Genomic DNA, 26340 nt, shown 5'->3' with positions numbered 1-26340 from the left:
GCTCGTATCTGATAAATAATCTTCACAATGTTTTACGACGGATTGAAATCGGAGAATCTGCCAGGTTTGCTTAACATTTTCCTCTACTGCGACACGTCCCCTGTCCTTGAAGAAGCAGCCCTCGCAGGGCTACCCCAGAGGATTCTGGGTGTAGGGAAGCCACGTTAGTAAAAGCTGTCTGTGTGAGATGTGGTTTGTGGAGGCCTCGTGTGTCCTGGAACGGGGGATGCATGCCTGTGGCATCTGTCACAACAGAAAAGACAGTTGGGAGGCAGCAGTACTGCTGCTCCGTCGTCCTTGTTTCTCGTTAGTGTGAATGTTCCGTCTGCTGGCTGCTAACAGATCACAAACTAGTGTGTGCATGCACAGACCTATTGCAGGGACTTCACAATGAGGGCAGGTTGTGAGAGGCGGATGTCTTTGTGTTGTGTTGGTGGGCCTTTGACTCACGCGTTCTTCATGGGCCCCATGGCCCCTCTCCCCCGCCTTCCCGACAGCACGTAACAGCACGTGCTGTTGTTTCTGCTCGTTAATGTCCCAGAAATTGTTCTGATAACTCAGGTAACCACTAAAATATTTTGTAGGATGCTTTAGAGTCTGCGATGAAGAATGCCTTATGGGGTCATGCTCTGTTACTTGCAAGTAAGATGGATAGCCGGACACACGCCCGCGTCATGACCAGGTAGGGGACATTAAGGTATAGGTTGTTTCTGGACACATCAGGCTGGTCCAGTGTCGCTGCCTGGTCAGCTCTTGGAAGCACAGTGACCTGCAGCCCTCGTCACAATCTGGGGAGTGTCCTGTGTACTGTGCTGCTGTTACACTGGTGCAGGCCTGCTGGGCCCTCTTCCCTGCGGCTGTACGGAGAAGGGTGGTTTAAAAAATTTTATTAGGGCAGCCTAAGTGGCTCAGTGGTTTAGCGCCGCCTTTAGCCCAGAGTGTGATCCTGGAGACACAGGATCAAGTCCCACGTCAGGCTCCCTGCAGGGAGCCTGCTTCTCCCTCTGCCTGTGTCTCTGCCTCTCTCACTCTCTTTCTGTCTCTGATGAATGAATAAATAAATAAATAATCTTTAAAAAAATAATAAATAAAAATAAAAAATTTTATTAACTGTAGTTTTCTGTATTTTTCAGTCTTTTTAAATTATTTTTTAAAGATTTTATTTATTCATGAGAGACAGAGAGAGAGGCAGAGACACAGGCAGAGGGAGAAGTAGGCTCCATGCAGGGAGCCCGATGTGGGACTCGATCCCGGGACCCCAGGATCATGCCCTGGGCATGAAGGCAGGCTCTAAACCACTGAGCCACCCAGGGATCCCCTCTTTAGTCTTTCTTAGTTCTTTTGTTGAAATACTGGGACTTGTGTGCTTTGCTTCGGTGAGGCACAAGATGGTTCCCAGAGGGCCAGGATGAAGCCAGACTGGTTTTTCTTGGTCTTTTAAACAGGGCTAACTTAGCTCTCTCTCTGTATCCACCTAGGTTTGCCAACAGTCTTCCCATCAACGACCCTCTGCAGACAGTGTACCAGCTGATGTCAGGGCGGATGCCTGCCGCGTCCACGGTCAGTGTGCAGGGCTCCCTGTGAAGTGCGCTCCTATGAGAGGCACTTTGTAGGCTGCAAACCCAGTGCTTTCTCCTGTTAGGCTCCTCAAGTTCCCCCATTACAAGAGGATAGTGACACGCTCTTCCAAGGATAAGGGTTGACTTTGTTATGCTTTTTTCTGACCTCAGTGTTGCGGAGATGAGAAGTGGGGAGATTGGAGGCCACATCTTGCTATGGTTTTGTCCAACCTGAGCAGCAATGTGGATGTGGAGTCCAGGGCAATGGCCACCATGGGTGACACTCTGGGTAGGTTGAGTGTGCATGTAGGCACAGAGGTGGGGGTGCACACCCAAGCTGCTGGCGGGGTGTGCAGGGCCACACGTGGCTTTCCCATTCGGCTAGCTCCTCTGGTGTTCCTGTCCACGTGTGGAGATTTCTGGGAGAACTCACAGCCACTGAGTCTCGGCCTGCTTTATGTCTCCTCAGCTTCAAAAGGTCTCTTAGATGCTGCACACTTTTGCTACCTCATGGCCCAGGTCGGATTGGGAGTTTATACAAAGAAAACCACAAAACTTGTCTTAATTGGATCGAACCACAGGTGAGGAACGTCCTAGTACCTGTTTTCCTTTAGAAAGGAAGCATTCCTCCATCAGCAAACCCAGAAACAGCTCTCGCAAACCCAGCAGCCATGGTCTCCCATCTTGATCACACTGTGTCAATCACGTGGCAGGATGTGCTTCTGGGTAACTGGCTCATAGATTAAAATTATTTATTTGCTCAACAGTTTGCCGTTTTCAAAGTTTGCAACAAATGAAGCTATTCAGAGGACAGAAGCCTATGAATATGCCCAGTCTCTTGGGGCACAGACCTGCTCCTTCCCCAATTTCCAGGTAAGCTGGAGCTACTCTGGTTTTAATGAGGGGGTGGTCAGTGCTAACAAGTCTTTGGTCGTTGAGGGCTTTTGAGCTCTTACACAGAAGGTGATAAAGCGTTTTTGGAAATGTCGAGACATTTGATCTGTAATGCTTAAGAAGCAAACCCTGTGGAATTGAGGATTTTTCTTTGCATTTAAAAAGTTCCTAGAGTATTTGGTTTTCGGTACTTTCCTGTCTGCCGTTTTTACTGTCACAAGGAGAGTATTTTTGACCTGGGGTCGTGTGGGTGTAGATGCTGTGTAGTGGGGTGTCAGCGGGGACAGCCATCCTGCCACTCTGGTTGGCCTGGGTGCGCAGGGTGCGGAATCCTGTGTGACTAGCCTGGTAAGTGTGCTGAAGAAAAGAAGTGAGTTTCTAAGAAGTTTAGTTGTTGACTTACATCTAAAATCCTTGCGGGACTGGGGTTCAGTGCTGTTGGGCAGCCGTGGGGAGCACAAGGGGCACGAGGCATTGGAGTAGCTCCAGCTTAGGGGGCTGGGGAGGCGCAGTGGGATGACTGTACTGCACTCCCTGGTCCCAGGTGTTCAAGTTCATCTACTCATGCCGCCTGGCTGAGATGGGGCTGGCCACACAGGCCTTCCACTACTGCGAGGTGATTGCCAAGAGCATCCTGCTGCAGCCCCACAAGTACTCGCCCGTGCTCATCAGCCAGCTGGCTCAGGTAACGTCTTCTCCAGCATCCTTCCAGTGGCATCTTCCCACATGCACGTCAGGAGGACTGGTGTTGGGGACTGAACTGTGACCATGCAGATGCTCAGGACTTCTTTCTCGAGCAGCTTGAGAGGTTCAGGTGTTCTGTGTGTTCGTGTAGGAAGTCTTCAGAGGCCTCACCTGGTATAGACGCAGGGCTGTAAGCTTCGAAAGAAGAAGGACCCCGTCTCTGGGAAGCTCGCCATGGGGCAGTTTTTTGTTTTTTAAAGATTTTTATCTATTTATTCATGGGGGGTTGGGGCAGAGACACAGGCAGAGGGAGAAGCAGGCTCCATGCAGGGAACCCGACACGAGACTCGATCCCGGGACTCCAGGATCACGCCCTGGGCTGAAGGCAGGCACTAAACCACTGAGCCACCCAGGGATCCCCTCCGTGGGGCAGTTTAATCTAACAGTTAAGAGTGTGAGCTTCTAGAGTCCAGCAGCCTGGGTTGGGGTCCTGGCTGCTCCAGGGCCAGCCTCAGTTTCTTGCTCTATAAAGTGGACACTGTGCAAGGTGTGGGTGAAGTGCAAACAGGATGGGGTGGGTGTGTGGACACCTATGTTCCCCTCCCTCCAGGAGCTTCATCCTGGGAGATATACTCATGACACTGGAGAATATGAAGCTTTAGATGTCTATGAAAGTAGAATAATTAGCGAGTCCTTACGGCATCAGCAACTGTTTACTCAAGGCCACCTGGTTTCATTGTACCCATATCCCTCGCTGTCCCCTCTCCCCCCACCCCCCCATAGCCCATCAGAGTGTGTGCAGGTCTGGGTCTGTTCAGCATTTTGATCAGTTGGTTGGTAAAGCTAAGTCTGTGTAGTCGACGGCAGTGGCAGCAAACTCCTCTCTGGAGGGTCTGGGTGCTGGTGGCACACAGGCTGCCGGGCTCCCTGTCTAATGACTCGGCAGTGTGTGGAGGTTTCAGGGCAGGTCCCCGCATGCTTCAGAAGCCCTTCCTAGGTGGTGAGGACAATCTTGCTGAGCCCCACAGATGCTTTTGTTCCAGGTAATGGTAGGTTTTGGAAACAGCCTTCGTTGTCACTCCTGGTAAGTGACGGGGCCCTTTCCTCCCTGTGTATGTCCAGATTGCATCCCAGCTGCGGCTCTTTGACCCACAGCTGAGAGAGAAGCCGGAGGAGGAGTCCTTTGTTGAGCCTGCCTGGCTGACCCAGCTGCACCGCGTGGACAAGCAGGTCAAGGTGTGAAGCACATGTTCAGTCTCAGGGGACCAGGAGGTCAGAGACATCCTGACAAGTGTGACTCGGGCCCCTACTGTTTTCACACCAATGCGTTAGCTGCGAACAGTATGATGTTAGGAGTGTGCATAGTCATCAGGATACTTAAACCCCCAGGAGAGGGAAGGCACAGTGGGCAGCGGGTCAGTGGGGCCGGGTGCCATGGTGTCGGGCTGTTGGAAATGCCCGCCATGTCTCTCCCTTAGGAGGGTGCCACAGTGTGGAGTCAGGATGGGACCTTCCCCCAGCGCTGCCCCAGCACACCGAGCTCCGAGGCAGGGCACTTTGATGGCCCAGCGCTCGCCCAGCCAGGGGGCCCGGGCACCAGCAATCCGCTACTGGCGCCGCCCGTGCCCAGCGCTGAGCACTTTGGCCAGGGTGTGCGGCTGCTGCCTTCAGGTGAGCCCCCTAACACCGGGGAAGCAGCGCACCTGCCCACCTCTCCCACGCAGCAGCTGCTTCCCAATGTGGAACGTTGTCGTTTTGCTTCCAGGAGAGTGGATGGGATGGGTCTTCCCAGCACGTCAGCCTCCTCTCTCCCTGGGGTTGGCGCCCTTCGTGAGCCTGTCAGGTCCTACGGCCTTAGACATTTGTCTCACTGGGTGGGTGACCTACTGAGCCCTGGCGGAGGAGAAGGAAGGTGGTGGGGAGGGATCCACGAACACTGAGCTCTGTTGCAGGCAGCTGTTCCCCAGGCTGCATTGGGGTCTTGCTGAGTCTTAAAGCCTGGGCCCCATGTAACATTTAATGACATCCTTCTCTTGACCTTAAAAGTTTGTGTTCTGCTTTTCCCCAAATCACTGATGCCCTGGCATCATCAGCACTTTCTGTCTTGACGATTTGCTCCCTGGGCCCATAACAAAAGAAACGGGGCCACACAAAAGGATGTGATAAACTTTTGGCCACCACCAGTTAGCTCCTTCAAGTGACTGGAGTTAGCACCAGTGACGGCAGGCTTCTCTTCTCTGCTCTTTTGCTGCAGCTCCGTCAATGCTCCCTGCCAGCCAGCCAGCCGTCCCTGCCAGGGTGCCACTGTTCCCGGTGCTGCCACCTGAGGGCCCTGTTGAGCTGGGGCCTGGCTGTGGACCCCAAGGGGCTGCCCTTGGCTTTCCAGAGCCCTCTGGGCCTGACCCTGTGGCTCCGTACTTGGGGCCTGGCCTGCCACCTGGCGTGCCACCTCTGCAGGGAAGTGAGCAGGAGGCCAGGACCCAGGACCCAGGTAGGCCTGCTTGATGCCACCCCGAGAGCAGAACTATAGTGGGTTTGGCATTCAAGGAGGGGATTGGTGGAAAAGCCATAAGTCATTTGGACTTGAGACAAGTTCCCTAGCCAGGGCATACTGAGGATCCTGGAATTGGTAGGCTGGGTGGCTCATGGATGTCAGTACTCATTTGTTTTGTGATGTGGCTGCGTGTTAGAGTAAGGAAGGTAAGTGGGCATCCAGCTGTGGCAAGCTGGCCTTGAGCTGTGCCCAGGCCAAAGCCTCCTCCGCAATTGATATGGTTCTTGTGCCAGTGGGCGCCTGCCTGCCTGTGCGCCCATGAACAAAGCAAAACATTGGCCTGGCTTTCAAAAGGAAGCTATTTCGGGAACATCTCTGGTTTTGGGCTCCGAGCACTGCTGTATCGTGTGCGCGTCCATCTGCCATGTGCTGTGGTCTCTGTGCTGTGTCAGCATAGAGACCACGGCAGTTCTCTCTTCTCTTGACAGGGGTGTTGCCACCAGAGGCGCTGGGTAGAAACTCACTTCTGGAGCTGAGAGAAGAGGGTTTTGGTGGAAAATTTGCTAATCTGGTACCCTCCCACTTTTTTCCCCTAAGCTCTTTGTTTTCCATAAGTTGCGTTGATCAGGAGCCCAAACTTGTTCTTCAGTTGTGAGTAGGGGGAGAATGGTGTAAACAAGATTATCTTTGAAGTTGCTCCTCAGCAGGAGAGCACTTGTAAGGTAGCTCGAACCCTCACAGTGTGAAAGGTCGGTGGAAACTGCTGAGGAGGATGATCACTTGGTGTACAGACAGTCCCTTCTCTAAAACGTAGAGGCCTCCCAGGTTCTACACCCCTTTCTCTGCAGTGGAATCCCGGAAACTCACTGGTTGTCCTGAAATCACCGAGTTTCTTAGACGTGTTGGGTAGACACACCGGGTCTGCTGCTCTGGCCCCAGCGGAGAGGGATACCTGGTTTTCTGCACAGTGGGTCTCACAGCCTTCTTCCCACAAACCCAGGCCTTTGTGGCCACGCTGTCACAGGCACTTGCTGTACTTTAAACTTTCCTTATGTGTTCTACCATGAAAATGCTTTATTTTCACGTAAAAAAGAGTTTATAAAAAGGAGTCTTCACTCAGCCATGTGTATTTTAAAGAAAAAAAAAAAAAAGAATCTTGTGTTTTAAAACGTCCCCTGCCCCTCTCTGCCCAGCGGCCCATTGGTGCTCACATGCACATCCCTTCTTCCAGCCCATGGGTGCCTCCTGGACTCCATGGTCCCCCTGCCACGTGCCTTGGCACGTTTTGAGTCCTGCCACGTGCCTTGACCAGGTTGCTTGTAAGAGTAGGTCCAGAGGCAGGGACAGCTGCCTCCTGCCCTCTCCTCACTCTGCTCTTGTCGCTAGTGATATGGCCCCGTTGGTGATGCTTTAAAGGGTCCTGGGGAGGTGCCCCAGGTGAACCTGTCCCCTCTTGCCTTGGGACAGGGCCCCTCCAGGATGTCCCAGGACTCTGAGGTCCCTCCAGGGTGGGAGTGTGCCAGCTCAGGTGCTCTGCAGCCGCCATTGACGTCCGCTCCCGAAGTGAAGAGACCTACACAAGCAGCCAGGAAAGAGGCCAAGGAGCCTAAGAAGGTGACACAGAGCCCACCTCCAGCAGGGTGGGGGCGCCTGGGGAGGGGGCTCAGCTCCCACAGACAACTTTCCTCCCACACTGGCAGCGGGACAAAGGCATTGGAAGCGTGCTTTGCGGACAGGGAGGTGTGCACAGCTTAATGTGTGTTTGTGTGTCTGTCCCCGTATAACCACCACCCAGAGCATAGCTGGAGCAGGGCCAGCCTCCCAGGAGGCTCTGTGTATCCAGATGGCCTTCTCTGACTTTTGTCACCATTAGTTTCTCCTATACCAGAACTTCCTATAACAGTGGTTGGCCCCACTGTTGAGGGGCCTTCTCTGACCCCAACAGTGGGGCCAACAGATGGCCTTCTCTGACTTTTGTCACCATTAGTTTCTCCTATACTAGAACTTCCTATAACAGTGGTTGATTTTTAAATCATCGTATAATAGCATCTGTTTTATGCAGGTGCTATAATTTTGTTCGTCCTTTTTTCCAGTAATGGACATTTGCGGTTTTTCAGTTTGGGGTCATTACGTGAAACCCATGTGATCGTTCTCTGTCTTCTGTTGGTGAAAGCACTCGTTTCTCTCAGGGAGGTGCCTCCAGGCCGTTTTCCTGGACGGTTGTACTGGGTGACCTTCCCCCCAGCAGAGCCGGAGGGGCCCAGTCATTCCTCGTCACCAGCAGGGCGATCCTTGTTCCCCATGCGCATTGGGTTGTCGGCCTTTCCACAGCAGCCTCTCAGCGGGGGCTCATGGTGCTTCCTAATGCTCTCGCTTTGCTTCCTTGCCCAGCACCTTTGTCATGTGCCGTTACCACCTGTGTGTTTTCCTTTGTAGTGTTGGCTTGTGTCTCATCCCCTTTCATGTCCTGGCCACGAGTCCTCTGTGAGATGTGTCCCTCACCAGGATCTTCCCTCAGTCTGCAGACCACCTTTTTACTCTCAATGTTAGCTTATGTAGGACACATTCTTAATTTTCATGCAGTTCAGCATATTGAATTTTTTTTTAATGGTTAGTGGTTTTTGGTGGGGTTTTTTTTGTTGTTGTTGTTGTTTTTTCAAGATGTATGCATTTTAGAAACAGTGAGAGCAGGCACTCGGGGGAGGAGCAGAGGGAGACCCAAGCAGACTCTCTACAGGGCCCGACTTGGGGCTCAATCCCACAGCTCAGATCTCGGCCTAAGCCGAAACCAAGAGTCAGATGCTCAACCCACTAGGCTGCCCAGGTGTCCCTTAATGGCCAGCATCGTTAAGGAAACACAAGTTTAATTCAGAGTGTGCTTGGGCCTGGGCTAAAATATGACGCTCTGACCCGTTGTGAGCATGCAGACTGTGTCGCCTCCACCGCAGAGCTCAGAGTGGCGGGTTTGAGAACACACACACCTGCTGCTTCCTTGTTTCTCCATATTTTAGATAAACTGAAGTATAGCATATGAAGAATAAGGTAAGCATCCCTGACACCTAAATCCTCTCAGCATAGGACGCAGGGCGACAGACTGTGTTGAGGAGGTCCCACAGGACATTCCCAGCCTGCTCGCCACTGCTTAGTCCAGAACAATGCCAGAATCTGCCACTCGTTGGCATTTAGACAGGAAAAGCTCTAAAAGGCTCAGTGTTCAGATGTTTTAATTGTGGCAAAATACACGTAACATAAAACTTAGCATTTTAGTCATTTTTAAGGTCATGGTTCTATGGTGTTAGACCCCAGCTGCTGTGCAGCCGCCGTCTGTGCCTGTGTCCAGGACTCCCCTTTCCAGACTGAACCTCAGTCCCTGTTGCACATCGTCCCTTCTTGCTCTGTGTCCATGGGCCCGACTCCTCTGGGGCGTCCTGAGAGTAGAATCTGTCCTTCAGTGATGGGCTTCTGTCACCAAGCACCGTGTCCTCAAGGTGGTTCTTATGGTTTTTACATTTAGAGTAGTGAATCCTGGTTCTTCCGTTGGCTCCCGGGGAAAAAAAGGACAGAAGCTTATTTGCCAGACGACAAGAACAAATCAGTGAGTATGATGGAGTGCAGCCTGAGGAACGTTGCCAGTGCTGGTGTGTAGTGTCTCCACAGCCAAGCAGGCCTGGGTGGCATCTCCAGGAGGGTGGGCTGTGTGGAGGGAGCAGGCTCTGCGTCCCCTGAGCTGTGTCTCCTGACGTCTGTCTCTACTTCTCACAACCGTGGCAGATCGTCTGGGATGAAAAGAAGAACCGGTGGGTGGATGTAAATGAGCCGGAGGAGGAGGTGAGTCGGAATTCCCAGGGTTTGCTTGGCTGGGGGGACTTCGGGTCCTCACATGACTCCCTGAGATGCTCTCCCTCCACAGAAGAAGGCTCCGCCCCCACCACCAGCCTCGCTCCCCAAGGTTCCGCTTGCTGGGCCCCCTGGTCCTGGAGGGCCCCCGAGGGCCTCTGTGAACATGTTTTCTAGGAAAGCAGGTAACACAGTCAAGCTAGAGGTTAGAGTTTATTTGAGAACCTGCTGGTCCTCCCGTGATGCCAGGGCTTAGAGTCTGTAAGTCGGCGTCAGATGACAGGCCATCTGTCTGCAGAGGGATCCTGGTTTCCCTTGGGCGAGTCCCAGGGAGAGCTCTCCTCTTCCGGAGTGGGAGGGCCCAGCTCAGCAGACTCCATGCCGATGTTGGGCGGCGCAGATGGTGGGCAGCGCAGCACCTGTAGCTTCGGGGCGTGGGGTGGGCAGTGCTGTGTGGATAGCTGCATCCCCGCTCGCTCTTCCACTGGGGGAAGGTAGGGCCCTGGGGAGGTGGGGGTGTGGGGTGCACCAGCCTGAACCTGCCGCTTCTCCTGAAGCAGCTGGAGCCAGAGCACGCTACGTGGACGTTTTAAACCCAGGGGGCCCTCAGCGGAGCGAGGCAGCTCCTGCTCCTGCAGAGTTTTTTGCTCCTCTTGCCCCGCTCCCGATTCCTCCTCACTTGTTTGGACCAAATGCAGGTAGGTGGTACGGGGCCTTCTGACCTCTGACCCCTTTTCTGTGAGCCTCTGGCTTTACTCTCCCTGTAAGAGGGGTGTACTCGCTTCTCTGTCCTCGTGAGTGAGTGCACCATGGGAAAGCCTTCCTGTGGGACTGACAGTCTCCCGCACTGTCCCCTTCACAGATGCAGAGGAAGCCCTGCCCGCGGAGGGGGCCGCAGGGGGTTCGGCCAACCCAGAACCTGCCTCAGAGCCCCAGGTGAGCGGGGCTGGCAGGACGTGCAGGGTGGTGGTGAAGGTTTGCCTCACTCCCCCATGGGGGCAGGCTGGCCCTGACCTTCGCCAACTTGGTGGTCAGGCCCACCGTATACCCAGGGCCCACACACAGCCTGTGTCTGTTGGAAGTCTCTCTCCTTGAATGAATGGCTACTAGAGATGCAGAGAGTAACCACGTGTGCAGGGTAGCTAACTCGGTCTTCCTGAAATCATGGTTGTAAAGTTTTTTTTTAATTTTTTAGAATTTGCATGTAAAATAGGATCATTCAGAGTATGGTGTATGAGGTGGACAGAGTGGATTTCAAGCCTGGCTCCCTGTTAATTAGCTGCCTGACATTGACGGGGTCACAGAACTCAAAGCCTGTCTCCTGCTCTGAGATGGGATTACAAGGCCATTGCGGGCAGGGCCCAGGGTCCGTGTGCCCTGGAGATTGGCCATCAGCCCTGGAGCCCGTGGGTCCTGCCGGTGCTCAAAGGGGCGCCTGAGGTGGGGCGGAGCGTCCCATATGGAGGGCTGCATGTCTCCTTCTGGCAGGTGTTTAGCTCGGCGGCGGCACTCCCCGGTCCTGAGCTCCCACCTGCCCGTGAAGACAGCTCCCAAGGAGGAGAGGTAAGGCATCCTCGCAGGAGGCTCCCTGACCCGAAGCCCGGCTGGCACATGGCTCACGTGTACTGTCCAATGGCTTCTTTTGAAAGCAAGTGTTGAGTAGAAGGCAGGTTAGCAGCTTTTAAGAACCTGCAGGGTGTCATGGGAACATGACACAGACATTCCCACTTGTCTGCACAGAACCTCTCGGGAGCCCCAGGTCGAGCAGGGCTGGAGCACATACGCCCCAGGCTCCACTCAGCACAGCAGGGCCACTGTAGTCCCCCCAGCTAGTGGTTATTTCTTCATAAAAACTGTCCATTCAAATAGGTGTTTTACGCTAACTCTGGCTTTTCTCCCGTTTGGACTGCCCTGATTCTAATGGCATCCTGAAGCTCTTTGGGGTTAAACTGACAGCTTGGAGCAGCAACATGCATGTTGATTTTTTATTTGTCTGTTTTGTGTGTGTTCTTGCTGTTTTGTAGCTTTCACGCTGTAGTTCAATGAGTTCATTATCACGTGAAGTAAGCCAGCATTTTTATCAGGTACCTGTGGCTGGCAATTCTCACTGAACACGAGTTGAACTGGGTCGCCTTTGTGTTCCCTTTGAGAGCGCTGTGCTGGCTGGCCGTCGTGCCCTTGTCACTAACGCGACCTACTGCCCCTGCCCCCCATCCACTGCACGCCAGAGGATGCAGTGTTCCTTTCTCCCCATGTCCTCAGAGGGAGGTCGTGAGCCATCCTGATACACTGGCGATCGTGTGGACCCCAAGATTTTCCTAGTAAACGAATGCAGTTTGTAATTTTGTTCTTTCTGGATTGATTTCTTTCCAAATGGCCGGCCTCAGGCATAGCCTCACCGTATATGAGTGGGTTTCAGATGCCCACGGGGGCAGGAGGGATTCCTGGTCTCAGTGGCCTGGCAGAGGGCGGCAGGGAGGCTGTCCTCTGGCCAGCCTGGGCAGGAGATAAAGGAATACTTCATCTTTTTTGTGTATCATGCATTGAAGCTTTTCCATTGGCTTGATAGAAGGCTTCCTCTGACCTTTTTATTTGCACACGAAAACACTGGATTTTATAGCTGGATTTTTTAGGTCTGAAGTAATCGAAAATGTTTACTAACCACTTAAAATAGACACTAACATGATGTCTTGGTGTTGTGCACTCCTTACTTTTTTGCATGTTCTGGTTTCTGAGGCATTTTACTCTGCATGCTGCTTTATGTTTACTATTTTTCTTTGAAACATGAAGTAATTAAATCCAGTGTTGCGAGAAGCGTCTTAGACCTGCTTCTGTGGCTTACCTAGAAGTACTGTCAGTGGTTCCCCAGGAGTAGTGTCTGTGTGCACCGAGGAGCACAGCACCCAGTGAGGTCGTTGCGCTCATGTGGGTTCTCTGTGCTTCTAGGCTCCCAGCGACCACGCCCCCGCAGGGGGTGTCCCCGGGCCAGCCGTGCCCTTCTACAGCCCGGCTCCGTTTGCACAGGTCGGTGCCCCCTGCATCCCTGCCCCCATCCCCACACGGGCGGCAGGCCTGCCCCCACTGCACCTGCTGACCTGCAGACCCTGCTCTGGCATAAGCCGTGCTGGGGCCCCGCACTTTTCTGCCGGTGTACTGCGCACTGCCCTTCCTCCTCCCATGTGGCCCTTGGCCACCCTTCACCTGGCAGCCCATCCTTCACTGAGGAATGTTCTTAAATGTTTCCTTTCATTCCCCTCCCCTCCCTGTTCTTGTCCGTAGTGTACAGACCGGCAGCCAGCCTGGGGAGAGCCAGGGAGAGGGGAGGTTGTGGCAGGGGTCATCCTGGCATTCAGGGTGTAAACTCTCAGCTGACCCCACGTGTCCTGGTGTAGCCCCTGCCCTCACTGCCCGGGGTGGCCGGCCTGCTCCCTCTGCACCGGGCTCTTGGCCCCCGCCACCCCGATCCGGGGCTACTGTATCCCGTCCCAGGGTACCACCCAGCTGCCACACATCTGCTTTTCTGCTCCACGATGCAGTTTTCTTCTGTTATCTCTGCCTTGTGGTTTGTGCTTTACAGAAATTCTTTGATGTTTGTTCCAGCTAAGATGTTCGAGGGAGCACAGGAGAGGCCCATGGCCTCTCCTCCCTGGGGGTCGGCCCCTGGGGTCAGCTCCCCTCTCACCACCTGACAGAACTGCAGACCCCTTTAAAGAGACCCCCTGACCTGGTCCTGCCTTGGTCCATTACCGGGGCTGTGTGTTGGTGTAAATGGTCCCTCACACCCGAGTGGCGGGTGTTTGAAGGTGCCACGGGCCTTGGGGGCTGGGTGAGTGGGAGTCAGCACTCTGACTTGTCTTTCCAGGCCTCTGCCACCTCAGGAGGCTCAAGGATGGGGAGGACTGGCCAGAGGAAGTACCCAGTGTTGAGCTAGGAGAGTCCCCATCCTGGAGCCGTATCCCGAAGCCTGAAATCCTTATGATGCTCCACCAAGAACTCCAACAGATCACCTGCAGCATCCCTGTGTTCTGGATGGGCAGCTGTGTCTCCACGTGACATAGTCGCTCTTCCTCCACCACTTCTGTCCCTGAAGGATGGCCCGAGTCAGGTGCAGCTCCAGAAGGACGCTGGCTGGGACGGGAGCTCTCGCTGTGTCATCTTTCACCTAACAGTGACTTAAGGGTCAGACAGGCTCAGTTGTGGAAGAGTGTCATGCTGGGTGGGGCTGGAGGCATTTTTGTTACAGGAAGGACTTCGCTCTTGAGGAACCCAGGTGTTTCTGAGAACCTAACCATGCACAGTGAACAGCGAGCCTTGGGCCCAGGGGAAGCTCCACTGCCCGCCTGTGGCCCTGGGAGGTCCTTTCTGCATCAAAGCCCTCAAGGAAATGTGGACTTGGTTTAGCAAGAATTCGGTTAGCTTTTGAGGGAGGTCCGAATCGCTGAAGTGCATCTCCATCCGGTAGCAAAGACGTTTCCAGCTTCTTCTGTCTGTGTCCCACGCAACCCAGGGGGACTGGTTTTGCCCGTGCACAAGGGGCAGCCCTGTCTTTCCCACCCGGGACCAGTCCACGTTAACCCACCGGTACTAAAACTGTCACCACAACAAATCTGATTTGGGTTTTTTTCTGTATGTGAGTAGTGGGATTAGGTTCCTCGGGGAACCGCTAGGGATGGCCACGCTGCCTGTGCCAGAGTCACGACTGGTCCTCATGGTGTGATCCACTTGCCTTGCTTTCTCAGGGGGTGGTGACATCTTGAAGAGAGGGGTGGAAAATACTTCTTGACTCGTGCTCTGCATCTAAGGCTCTGCCTCTGTTCTACCCACCCCAGCATCTTCTGCAGGCAGCGTGCTGACTGCAGTCACAGGAAACCAGAAGGGAGAGCCCTCTCCCTGGACTCCAAGCTTTACGGCTTCATCGACTGTTCCTGAAATTATTCACATTCTTGTTAGGTCTGAAGAGACTGCAGAAAAGATTTAAATATTTATAAGAATCATTAGGAAATAATTTCTGTAGGTTCTGCTGGGGAACGTAGTTTGCTTGGTGTTTTAAATCTGAGTACAGAAACGGTAAAAACATGGAATTTGCGCAGGCCTCCCCATTTCCCCAGGTCCCTGGGTCATCCAGGAAAGGCCACTGAAGGTTTCCCGTGTGTTGCCTACAGGCAGGCTCAATACATCTGTTCCTGTCACTTTGAGAGAGTCCGGGTTGAAGGGGCAGCGTCCTTGCGTCCCTTGGTGCGCAGTGGGGGTCCTGGGCCCCCAGACCTTCCCGGCGCCCTCGGCAGCCCCCCCATCTGGCCTGCCCACCCTTGTCTGCGCCGACTTCCACCGACTTTTGGTTCAAGAGGCTCCCTTCCGGGCCCGGCGGGAGCTGTTATTTTCCTAAGTGCAAATTGTTACACTGCAAATTGGTAAATAAAGTATTTTGCGCTCGCAGGCGCTATCACCTCTTGTTTACATTTGTCTGTGGGTCCTCTTGGGGTGGGGGACACAGGAGCCGCCTCTCCGTGCTGGGTGCTGGTAGGTCCCCTGGAGACCCCGCCAAGGCCGCAGGCGAGGTGCGGCCCGTGTGCCTCGCCCCCTCGAGCCTGGGAAGCCTGGGAAGCCGCGGGTGGGGGGCGGGGTCTCTGCGCTCGCGGGCGCTCCGGGTCCTCCGGCCGCCAGGGGCCGCTGCAGGGACCGAGCCCGGACGCCCGTTGCCCGGGAGCAGCGGCCGGGCCCGCAAGGTCGGGGAGCCGGCGGCGCTGAGAGGTGGACGCGGGGCGTCTCGGCAGGAGCGCGGGGTAGCTCTGGGCAGAGGTGCGGGGCGCGGGGCGGCTCCTGGGCGGGGGCTCGGTCTGGAGCGCGGGGTGACCCCTGGGCGGGGCGGGGGCACCGTCCGGAGCGCGGGGTGACCCCTGGGCCGGAGCACGGGCTGGGGGCGGGTCGCCTGCGCCACGGTTGTTTCCCTGGGGACCCCAAGGGGACCCTGCGGCGGCCGCCCGGGCTCGTGGGTGCTGAGGAGGGGCCTTTGGCGGCAGCGGGGCCGCCGACCGGCCAAAGGGGCCCCTCTTGGGCGGGGCCTGTGGGATCAAGTGATGGTGATGGGCCCGCAAGTGAGTGAGGGCGCAGGGACCAGACCCCTCGAGGCTGCACGAACTGGCCTTGACCTTGGGGGGTTGCAGTCGCCCCCTCCGCCCCTGACGCCCCACAGAGGAGCAGGCCCATCCTGAGAGGTGCCAGCTTGCACCCACCTCCCAGGAGGAAGACAGGCCGAGCGTCTGATTGCGTACTTGCTAGCCTGCTGCTGGCCTGTCCCTGTCCCCCTGCAGTGGGGCTTGGGCAGGAGCAGTCACGTGGCGTTGGGGCCAAGGCTGTAGGAGGCTAATAGCACGGTTCTACTTTAGGTTCTTGTGTGGACTGCAGGATTTCAGGGTTCCTGGCCATGCAGCAGCTGGCCCTGCCCCTACCAGTGCGCCCCAGGCCCCAACGGGAGCCCCTGCGCCTTCTCTCCTCAGAGCCTGCCCAGCGACTTCTGAGCCTGGGCTTCACCGGCAGCCCCAGCAGGAGCCGAGTCCCTGCTGGGCCGGTCAGCTCCTACCTGTGAGCTCTGGCCCCAGGCTATGCCGTCCAAACTGGCAAGCTGGCGTGCCTGGGCCCTTCAGAGGCTTCTGCCCCGCAGCCTGAGGACAGGATGCTCAAGGGACAGCTCCCAAGCACAGGCAAAGACGTCGCCCCCCACCTGGGGCCCCTGCCTACCAACCACGGTCAGGATCCCAAGAGGACCCCGGTGCTCCCTCTGACCTTTCCAGCACAAATCAGCAACGAGGACCCAGAAGCTAAGGCAAAGCCCTTCACCCCAAAGCCCCCGCTGCAGCCCAGGCTGGAGCGGGCTCTGTCACTGGACGAGAAAGCGTGGAGGCGGCGGCGTTTTCGGACCAGCCCGGAGGACCTGGCGGCCGGCAGTGGGACCGGTGGCTCCAGGGGCTCCTTGCAGGACGAGGTCCCCAGGCCTCCCGGCCCCCCTGGGTCCCCACCCTGCTTGAGTACCTCCCTGCAGGAGATCCCCACATCCCGCCGGGCCCAGGACAGCGCAGGTGGCAGCCCCTCCTCATGGGGCCACTGTATCTCTGGAATGATCAGCACTTCCCTGGACCTCCTGCACCGGGACGGGGCCGTGGCCGAGACCAGCGTCAGGCTGCCTCCTGTGGACCCCAAGGTGGCCCCCGAGTCCCTGCGGCCCACACACAGAGTGGACTCGGGTCCGGCTGATGGCAAGCCCCACCTACAGAGCAGACTGTTCCGTGCCCACAGCAGCCTGGGCCCTGGCTGGCCCCCAAGCCCCCTCGTCTGTGAGGCCAGATCCTCCTTCAGCCTCCTGGCACCCATCCGCGCCAAGGACGTCCGGAGCAGGTAGGGGCTCTGGGGGTTGGGGGCATCATCGTGGCCTTTGCTTTAGCGTGTGTGGACCTCCACAAGCAGCATGGGAGAGTATTCTCCTAGAATGGGGCGGCACAGAGACGGGCAGGCCAAGTGCCCACCTCCCAGCTCCTTTCCGGAGGGACACCCCTTCCAGAACTTTCCCCATGCTTCAGCAGCACTTGGGGCGCACGTGCCTGTGAACCATGGTTCAGATGTGGACGTGACCTGTGCACAGTACCGTGTGTCATTTGTTCTCGCGCTGTCAGGTCATGAAGTGGGGCCAGGGCTCAGCGCGTGAATCTGTGCCACCATTTGTGCGGCTGTGGGGCTGTCACCGTGAGTGGTGCTCCCACTTCCCCATGTGGCTGCGGAGGAGGAGCCCTTGGAGCCCCTGGCTGGCAAGCAGCCCGGGCTGTGACCGCACTGACCTCACGGTGGGATAGGGGGGCCCTGGGGCCCACTTGCTGGCGGCAGGAGGGCAGGCAGGGCCGGATTGGCTGCGCTTTGCTTCCAGTCCCGTCCCGATCCCTCTGAGGCTCTGGGACTGTTTGCTGAACACCCCACTGGCCCCATGCACACAGAGGACACTTGGTGTCCAGCCTTTGTGGGACTTCAGTAGCCACCTTGTCAACTAGCACATTGACTTTATTTAGCTTCAGAAGAACCCTCCCCTGCGGTCCTCCCTTCACTCAGGATTCTCCCATGTGCCTCTGGCCTCACTCACACACCAGGTGTCCCACATCCCTCTGTGCCCAGATCGCCAAAGCCCTTGCGTCTGATCTCTGGGGACCATGGTTGTGGGGTGCACAACGAGGTGCCCAGCTACAGCTTGAAAAGGCCTCCCTGCCTGGTCCTTCTGAGCCGGACCAGCCCGCTCACAGCTCTGGCCCCTCCTACTGGTCGGCCCTGGCCTCTGCTCCCAGCTGGGGCCGTGGCCCTAAATTGGGGTTCTCTGTGCCACCCGCTCCCCAACATGGCCCCCAAGGTCCCAGGTATAGCCCTGGCCCCACTTCCCTCACTTGCTGCCCTCCGCCATCCAGACCAGCACCAGCCCAGCTGGACAGGGCACCGGGGAAGCTGGGATGGTCACTGCGCTGGTGTCTGGGCACCTGGAACCAAATGGCCACAAGCTTCAGGACAACAGGACTATATTGTCTCCCAGATCTGGAGCCTTCACGTCAGATACCACGATGTCGCAGGGTCATGCTCCCTCAGATGCTCCAGGGGAGGGTCCTTCCTGGCTCTTCCAGCTTCTGGGCCCCCGTGTCCTTTGGCTTGTGGCCACATCCCTCAGCCTCTGCCCTCACACGGCTGCCCACCATGCCTGCGTCTCCTCTCAGGGGCACTGGTCGTTGGACCCAGCGCCTGCCCTAAACCCGGGAGGCTCTCATGTCGCTTCTTAACTGGTCACTTCTGCAAGGCCATTGCTGGGGGGTCCCCTGCACAGGTTCTGAGGGTCAGGAGGCAGAGGGAGTCACAGCTGCTTGTAGATGGTGAGGCCTCCTGGTGCACAGGCAGTGATCCTGCCCTGGGTGCACTGCATGGGACTTGTGCCCATAGCCCGCTCATTCCTTGGAATGAGAATCACGTTCAGAATTGGGTCCTCGAGTCACTGTGTCGAGACAAGCAGCAAACAGCAGGTTGATGGGGATACCGTCGACCTGCCTTTCCAGCCCTTGGTGGGCTCCGGAATGGGCGTGAGCACATGGTCCTGTGAAGCACTGGAGAGTGGCTGTCTCCTGCTATGTAAGGTGGGAGGGGAGGGCACGGGCCCCTGTACAGCAGCATCCACGGCCAAGTGGCGCTAACTCTTCCTCAGGGACACTGAGGTGGCGTCGTACGTACTCCTCCTAGGTCACAAGGTCCTGGCTTTCTTGCCCCGGCCAGCAGAAAGCATGAAAGGGCTCTCGGCTCAGGGACTGTCCACAACCAGGGTGGGACCTGGCTGAGGGTGGAGCAGTGGCCCCTATGCCAGGAGGGCCGCCTGCTGCGGGGCAGGTATGGGGCACACAGGCTGCAGGGCCTGGGACGGAGTCTGCAGCATTCCGCTCTCGGCTGCATCCTGCTTACCCTGCAGACGGACTGGTCCCGAGAGGACAAGGTGCCCTCGAGTCCCTGGCGTGAGGCTGAGCCAGCAGGGCCTAGGACGGAGGGTGTGGGACCTCCTAGAACAGCATTCAGCTTCAGCCAGACCATGCGGCCATGCCCTTGATATGATCTCCTTCAAAGGACATGGTTCCTATTTGCAAGAGTAAAGTGTAGGTTTTCATAGCGAATTGGCATGAAGAGTCAGCAGGCATGGAAAGTACTCCGGGTCTGCTAATGGACACTGGGCTGGTTTCTCTTTTTTTTTTTTTTTTTTTTTAATTTTTTATTTATTTAGGATAGTCACACACACAGAGAGAGAGAGAGAGAGAGAGAGGCAGAGACACAGGCAGAAGGAGAAGCAGGCTCCATGCACCCGGAGCCAGACGTGGGATTCGATCCCGGGTCTCCAGGATCGCGCCCTGGGCCAAAGGCAGGCGCCAAACTGCTGCGCCACTCAGGGATCCCTGGGCTGGTTTCTCGAGGGCTCTGACGGAAAGGTGGCCCGTCCCGGAGCCCTGTAGGCCGCGTTGTCAGGGGCGGGCAGAGTGGCAGGTGCTCCACGGCCAAGGCTGTGACCCTGCATGCACCGTGCTGCTCAACCCTTGAGGTGTGTCCTGAGCGTCCACTATCATGAGGGTGGACATGCCCCTGAAGCTTTCTGGGCCCTGATGCTACGTGGAGGGAGAGGCGAGCCCCTGGCAGAGGGTGGTTCGGGCTAGGGCCAGGCCTACAGGCCCCATTGGAAGAGCCCAGACGTCACCTTCACGTCCTTCGTCACAGGAGGTGACGAAAAAGTTGAACTCGTGCTGGTGTTTGTAGGGCTGTGAATGCAGTGGGTTTCCAGGAGGACAGTGAACTGTGGCTATGCCACATGCCACCCGCAGAGCCTCAGGAAACCCCAGCTCTGGGAAAGCTCCCCAAACCAGGGTTCCACGTTGTGAGGGGCCTGAGGCTGGCAGGCGTGCCCCGGTGTGTCCCTGCACCTGGTCCCCTCTGGACCTGCCCTCTCTCTGCAGGAGCTACCTCGAGGGGAGTCTCCTGGCAAGTGGGGCCCTGATGGGGGCGGAGGAGCTGGCCCGGTACTTCCCAGACCGCAACCTGGCCCTCTTCGTGGCCACCTGGAACATGCAAGGTCAGAAGGTATGTGCCCCGCTCCCACTCAGATCCTCTCTTGGGGCCTCCAGGCTGCGCACCATCTGCCCGGCCTCCCTAACGCCTGGGTCACCCCCAGAGAAGCCCCTTGGCTGGAAGGTACCTGCCTCACCCACGGCCTGATGGGGAAGAGACCAATGACTTACGCGTACGTTTGTTTGGGGTCAGCTGTAGGCTCGCTGCAGATGGAGAGAAGGGGACAGAGACTCCCAAGAGCCCCTACTCCCATGTGACCTCCCCACTGCGGGGCCAACTGTGACCATCAGTGAGCCTGCACGGCCTGGTCTGGTAGTTGTCGCCTCGGGGTCACTGGGCAGCTTCTGTGAGGAGGGGACAGTGGTGGCCTCCAGCCGCTCTGGTGTGACAGGCGCCTTGTGTCCTGACAGCCATTGGCCCAGAGGTCTGCACATTATCTCTAGCTCTTGATTTAGGGGCCCCTGGATGCTGGGTCGTTGGCTTTTTCTGCAGCTCAGCTGTGTCTCCCTAGTACTCCCTCATCACTGCAAGGACCATCCTTGGGTTGGTGGGTGCCATGCCTTGCACATGGGGTGCTGTGATTTCTGGGGCTGGGTGTGGACTTCCTGCCTGGTGGGCGATCCTAGCGCCCAGTGGGGCAATGGTTGCCGTGGTGGCATCTCGAGTGCCTTCTGCTGCCCAGACGGGCTACCGTGCTTGGGAACGACAGCACAGAAGGCCCTTCACTCCGCACAGTAGTGCCCCAGGCTGGCCCTGGGGACAGACCCTGGGGAGGGGACGAGGTTTGGCTGAGTAACCAGGAGCCCTGACGACACAGCCCCCAGAAGGAGAGAGAAGTGACTGTTCCTCTGGCTGAAGGAGGCAGGTGCACAGGCTGGCGGCACTGCTGCCCCTCGGATGCCGTGCCCATGTGTGGGATGGCGCTCTTCGTCCAGGGCCCCGAGGGCTTGGAGGCCAGCCCAGTGCACGTGCAACCGGCCGCAGGGTGGAGGAGCGCTCACATCTGGGAGCACCGTGCCCCGTCCGGGCATATCTGGGGGCACGGGCTGCATGGCGAGGGAGGGGCACAGATGCCAGCCCAGGCCTGGGCACCCCTGGATGCGTCCTGCGGGGGAGGTTGGGACCACAGGCCCAGTGGGAGCCCCACTAGGCACGGTCCTCTGCAGGAGCTGCCCCCAAACCTGGATGAGCTCCTGCTGCCTGCTGAGGCTGACTACGCCCAGGACCTGTATGTCATCGGGGTCCAGGAGGGCTGCTCCGACAGGTAGGGCACCCCTGCCCCAGTCAGCCCCCCGAGGCCCTGTGAACGGCTCTGAGGCGGCCTTTGGGGCTGAAGCTGCTGTGGCCCGAGAGCCCTGTGGGGGGTGACACTCAGGCTGCAGGGCCTGCACTGAAGATGGACAAGGTGGCCCAGGAGCCCTCATATGCTTGTCGAGACGCCACTGGCCCTGCAGGACAAGGCCAGATGGCCGGGCTCTCTTGGCTGCGGGGCTGGGAGGCTCTGGCCCCTTCCCCAGCTGTCCCCACTTCCCTCCACAGGCGGGAGTGGGAGACGCGCCTGCAGGAGACACTGGGTCCCCGCTATGTCACGCTGTACTCGGTAGCCCATGGGGCACTCTACATGTCCGTGCTCATACGCAGGGACCTCATCTGGTTCTGCTCAGGTATGCGGGCTGCCCTGCCCTGTGCCAGCACCCTGGGCACCCCACCCAGCCTCCGGGCCACAGTCACCCCACCCCTTTGTCCCACAGAGGTGGAGAGCTCCACGGTGACCACGCGCATGGTATCTCACATCAAGACCAAGGGGGCCCTGGGCGTCAGCTTCACCTTCTTCGGCACCTCTTTTCTCTTCATCACATCCCATTTCACCTGTAAGTCCCAGGCATCAGGGACTCTGCTCCCCTGTCTCCGCCGGGAGAGGCCTGGAAGACAGGGGGCCCGCCACCTGGGACCATGTTGTCTCATGGCACTTGGCCCTGCTACAGGGAAGAGGAGGGTATGGGGCCCCTGCTGAGCACATCTGGTGGGCAGGGGCTCCCTCATGTCTAGAAGCCCCACCGGAGAGCCCCCACTAATGCTCTGTTCTCACAGCTGGTGATGGGAAGGTGAGCGAGAGGCTGCTGGACTATAGCAGAACCATCCAGGGCCTGGCCCTGCCCAAGAGTGTGCCTGACACCAGCCCCTACCGCTCCGATGCCGGTGAGGCCCTGTCCATGTGCCCATGTCCATGTCCTTATTCTCCAAGTAGTTGAGTGAGAGTAAACTTGGAGAGCTTTTGAGAATCAAGGTCAGAAAAGTCTAGAAAGTCACTAGCTCTGAACACGGCCTGGCAGTGGGTTCCTCACAAGCTGTGAACCTTCCACGAGGAGCCCAGCCTCCCGAGCTGGGTCTGCGTCCTTCCCACTAGCCCCTCCGACAGGCCCTCCTGCCTCCTGGCTGCCCCTCGGGGATGGTGCCCTGGTGGAGGCAGTGTGCAAGGGAAGGGTGGGCTCCTGTGAGTGTGAGGGCCGTGCCGTCCCCGGTGTTTGCTGCTGTTTGAAACAAGAGGTGGTGAATGTGACTGTGGGCCCAGGAGGACGTGGTGCACACTCCCCCCTTGCCCTGGGGAGTCCCTGCTTGTGGCTCAGGGAGCTGGAGCGGGACACAGACCAGACCAGTCCCTGTCGCTAAGGCATGGTGAGCACGGGGAGGGCTGGGTTCATGGGCATTCTCCTTTTGCAGCGGATGTCACCACCCGGTTTGATGGGGTGTTCTGGTTTGGAGACTTCAACTTCCGTCTGAGTGGTGGGCGTGTGGCCGTGGAGGCCATCCTGAAGCAGGACCTGGTAGAGAAGGTGTCTGCTCTGCTCCAGCATGACCAGCTCACCCAGGAAATGAAGAAAGGTGAGGTCTCGGGGGCGAGGTGCGGCCTTCCCATCCCCAAGGAGGGGCAGCGAGGGGGCTGATGAGAGGCTGTGACTGTGCCAGGGTCCATCTTCAAGGGCTTCCAGGAGCCAGACATCCATTTTCTTCCATCCTACAAGTTCGACATTGGTAAGGACTCCTACGACACCACCTCCAAGCAAAGGACCCCATCCTACACGGTGAGCACCTGGTGCCGGCCTGTCCTCCCCGTGTGGCCCTGCTCTGTGGCCAAGGCCTGGGTGTGAGGGCAGTGCCCACAAGCCACAGGGCCTGCTGGGGTGCAGCCAGACATGGGCCCCTGAGCCAGACAGGACCCCTGAAGGCGGTGCCTGCCCTGGGCTAGTGACCACACCTCTCTGAGACTGCTGGGGTTGGGTTCAGTGCCCTCCCAACAGGCCCTTTTGAGGGTGGTCTGCTGGGCCTGGGACAGTGGGGCACATGCCCCATGCTATCACTGGTTGGAGCTGCTGGCTGCACAGGCGAAGGGAGGGGCCCCCACGGGACCCGCAGCTCCAGGCTGGGCACCTGCACCTGGCTCTGGGGCACAGGGCTGGAGCCTCGGCCTCGGCCTCTACCTACTCACAGGCCTGGGCATTAGCAGATGCCACCTGCAGCACAGCCAAGCTTCACCTGCTGCCTGGACACCTGTGGGTGCAACGGGCTCTGGTGAGGGGCTCTGGGCATGGGCTCCAGAGAGATTTGCCTGGGGACTGTGTGAGCAAGGCCGAGGTGACAGACACGCAGGCCGAGCTGTGTGGCATTGGGGCTCCTGTGTATGGGGTCTTTCCTGCAGGACCGGGTCATGTACAGAAGCCGCCATAAGGGTGACATCTGTCCAGTCAGGTATTCCTCCTGCCCTGGCATCAAGACGTCTGACCACCGCCCCGTGTATGGCCTGTTCCGGGTCAAAGTGAGGCCGGGGAGAGACAAGTCAGTACAGTACCCTTGACACATGTCCTCCTATGTCCTGGCCTCGGGGCCTGGGGGTTGGGAACGGGCGGCACCCCAGGTGGGTCCAGGATTGCTCTTAAGCAGCTGTCACACAGGTGGCAGCCCCATGGTTGGGGGGGGGGGGGGGGAGTCCTGCTGCTCGCGGCCGGTCTCCAAGTCCCGCGGGGAACGGGTGGCTGAGCCACCAGCCAGGCCCGCCTGGCTGATGCCCCTTCTTCCACAGCATCCCGCTAGCTGCTGGCAAGTTTGACCGAGAGCTGTACTTGATAGGAATCAAAAGACGGATTTCCAAAGAAATCCAGAGACAGCAAGCACTGAAGAATCAGCACTCGAGTACAATTTGTACCGTGTCTTGAGGTCTGCTCGAGGACCACTATTGCCTCCATGCCTTTTATCTGACCAAAAGCCCCCTAAAAAGATGGAAGAGGCGGCTGTCGGGGACTTTCCCCCTTTCCAGGCAGCCGACGACCGACGGCTCGAGGTTCACATGCTTTCCTTCCAAGAACCTGAGAGGTGGCTGAAGAGCATCGTGGCAGTGCCCGAGACGAACCAGCCCCACTCACTAACGGCATGTCCTTTACCCCGCGGGCAGCACACACATGGGACGCATGGGCCACGCCGTCCCTCGGAGCAGACATCTGGGTGGGACATGGCCTGGAGCACCCTCTGCCCACCCCCACCCCCCCCCCCAGCCCGTGTCTGCAGCACTCGAGTTGACCTGTGGTGCACCCTGGGACGTGCCCTTTCCCATCTGAGCACAGGGGGCTGGGTCCCTAAGCAAGGGAGCTGCAGGGGCCTCCTCCCACCTAGTACACCAAGACCAAACCCAGGCCGGGGAGTCAGGCCAAAGCCTACTGACTTCCAAGGAGGGAACGTGGTCCACTGTCCGCTGGATGAGGTCTGGCCTGTTTTAGGGCCACCTGTCTTGGGGGAATGGCCTGGCCCCTCCAGCCATGAAACCACCTCCCTCTCCTCTCCTGGTTTTGGTGATTTCAGACCATTTTACATATCGTCAGCCTCAAATAGCATTAACGTTAAGTAGTGCATTTCCTGGCCTGAGGAAGCAGGGGAAGCTAGAGTGTCCCCGCCACATTCCAGATCTCTTCTTTCAAGGGTTGAGCTTATCATTGCCCACAGTGGCTCTTAGAGACAGGCTGTGAATGTGGGAAAACCAAGGGGCAATCTAGCCTTTTATTTATTTTTCCATATTTTATATTTTTAAATAAATCCATGTTAAATCTTAAATTCTTTCTGGCGAAAGATTGAGTCCTAGAAATTATTTGTACACTCAGCCTGTTCTCATGTTCTCAGAAAACATGGGTGTCCAGTTCAAAGGCAGGAAATGTGTACACTGCGGCTCCCCACTGTGATCTGCTCCACACCTGGCCACCTCCCCAGTCAAGGGGCTGGCTGGAAAGAGCTTTTCAGAGAGAAGGGGATACCCCAGACCTGAGTGAATGAAGTCACTTCCTAAGGAGACTATACCCACTTTATTAGTGCTTGCTTCCAAACCTAGAAGCCAGATGCCCAGTCTCTGGACAGAGGGGAGAATCCATTCATGAGAGTCATCAGACTTTTAAGAAACTTCAGATTGTATAAAATTTTGTTCAAAGAAATGTGCCGTTGAGTTTTGAGTCACAAACTGAAAATGTCTGTTACAGATTTTTGTGGGGAAAGGCCTGGAGATGAGGCAGCGGTTATGCATTTTCCCAGGCGCCGTCTCTGCCCTACTGGATGGAAAGTAATAGGGTGGTGCTGGTGTGCAGGAGTCTGGCTTGAGCTAGGGCTTCATGTCTTCAAGAATCATGACACACCTGAGGCCACAGGTCTCAAGTCAGGACACTCACTTAGGAGCAGCCAGGAGAATTTAGATGAACAGGTTTCACTTGGAAATTCATATTAAATTTTGGATGAATGAAGACAAAGTAGGCCAGTCTCTGAAAACCAGCTTCAGAAAGAATTGAGAAATAGGAGACAAGGGTGGTTTTTACAACCCAGCTCTCATCGCCTACACGAGGCTCTGCTTTGCACCAGGCCTCCCTTGGGCACCTGTTGGGCCTACAGCTGGATAGCCCTGGGGCTGTGAATGGGGAGAGGGGCTTGGCTGGGTGAGCAGGGGTGCCCTAATGGGGTCAGGGAAGGAACCAGTGGGGAAGCAGGCCATGTGGGTTGGTGCCAACTTCCAAACCGACCCCTGGGTCTGGGTATCACCAGACTGGTCAGGGGCTCAAGTACAGTGGTGCTGGTGCTTTGGCTACCCCCTCAACCCCCAACCCGGGGCTCGTGTCTTCCTGAGCTCTGGCCCCAGTTTATAGCTTGCCTGCCGCACGGCTAAGCTCCTGACCTCTATCCCTGAGATGCTGTACCCATCCCATCCCCGCCGGGGTAACCACAGAAACA

At 57.2% G+C, this 26340-nt stretch overlaps 2 protein-coding genes across 14 annotated transcripts in view; both read left to right on the top strand.

Annotated features, from left to right (window-relative positions):
• Window positions 1–14904, top strand: part of SEC16A (SEC16 homolog A, endoplasmic reticulum export factor) — a 34452-nt gene extending 19548 nt beyond the window's left edge. For 5 of the 10 annotated variants that reach the window (XM_041724617.1, XM_041724616.1, XM_041724619.1 and 2 more), the window contains 20 exons: window positions 585–682; window positions 1479–1560; window positions 1731–1848; window positions 2029–2140; window positions 2327–2432; window positions 2998–3138; window positions 4260–4373; window positions 4616–4808; window positions 5392–5628; window positions 6120–6202; window positions 7099–7245; window positions 9146–9226; window positions 9403–9459; window positions 9542–9653; window positions 10026–10166; window positions 10331–10404; window positions 10957–11031; window positions 11493–11552; window positions 12415–12492; window positions 13331–14904. In XM_041724617.1, coding sequence (XP_041580551.1) covers window positions 585–682; window positions 1479–1560; window positions 1731–1848; window positions 2029–2140; window positions 2327–2432; window positions 2998–3138; window positions 4260–4373; window positions 4616–4808; window positions 5392–5628; window positions 6120–6202; window positions 7099–7245; window positions 9146–9226; window positions 9403–9459; window positions 9542–9653; window positions 10026–10166; window positions 10331–10404; window positions 10957–11031; window positions 11493–11552; window positions 12415–12492; window positions 13331–13399 — 2178 coding nt within the window. In that variant the 3' untranslated portion in view covers window positions 13400–14904. The remainder of the gene's footprint in view (window positions 1–584; window positions 683–1478; window positions 1561–1730; window positions 1849–2028; window positions 2141–2326; window positions 2433–2997; window positions 3139–4259; window positions 4374–4615; window positions 4809–5391; window positions 5629–6119; window positions 6203–7098; window positions 7246–9145; window positions 9227–9402; window positions 9460–9541; window positions 9654–10025; window positions 10167–10330; window positions 10405–10956; window positions 11032–11492; window positions 11553–12414; window positions 12493–13330) is intronic. The other 5 variants (XM_041724620.1, XM_041724618.1, XM_041724623.1 and 2 more) reach the window with 3 other exon arrangements.
• A 244-nt stretch (window positions 14905–15148) lies between these two features.
• INPP5E (inositol polyphosphate-5-phosphatase E) lies at window positions 15149–25199 on the top strand. 4 transcript variants are annotated; one of them, XM_041725043.1, is made up of 11 exons: window positions 15149–15251; window positions 15855–16860; window positions 19974–20097; window positions 21252–21349; window positions 21625–21749; window positions 21837–21956; window positions 22177–22284; window positions 22807–22968; window positions 23053–23168; window positions 23783–23919; window positions 24164–25199. In XM_041725043.1, exons 2-11 carry the CDS (start codon window positions 16142–16144, stop codon window positions 24294–24296), a joined length of 1842 nt encoding a protein of 613 aa, XP_041580977.1. In that variant the 5' UTR covers window positions 15149–15251; window positions 15855–16141; the 3' UTR covers window positions 24297–25199. The 4 variants fall into 4 exon arrangements, with proteins under 4 accessions (XP_041580977.1, XP_041580976.1, XP_041580979.1 ...); XM_041725042.1 differs by having other exon boundaries at window positions 15159–15267; XM_041725045.1 differs by having other exon boundaries at window positions 15163–15251; window positions 15966–16860.
• The last annotated feature ends 1141 nt before the right edge of the window (window positions 25200–26340 follow it).

Source organism: Vulpes lagopus, chromosome 12 (assembly GCF_018345385.1).
Source record: "Vulpes lagopus strain Blue_001 chromosome 12, ASM1834538v1, whole genome shotgun sequence".
In the NCBI taxonomy this organism is placed as follows: Eukaryota; Metazoa; Chordata; class Mammalia; order Carnivora; family Canidae; genus Vulpes; species Vulpes lagopus.
The sequence above is the reverse complement of the archived record's forward strand: the minus strand, read 5'-3'. Positions and strand labels throughout refer to the sequence as shown.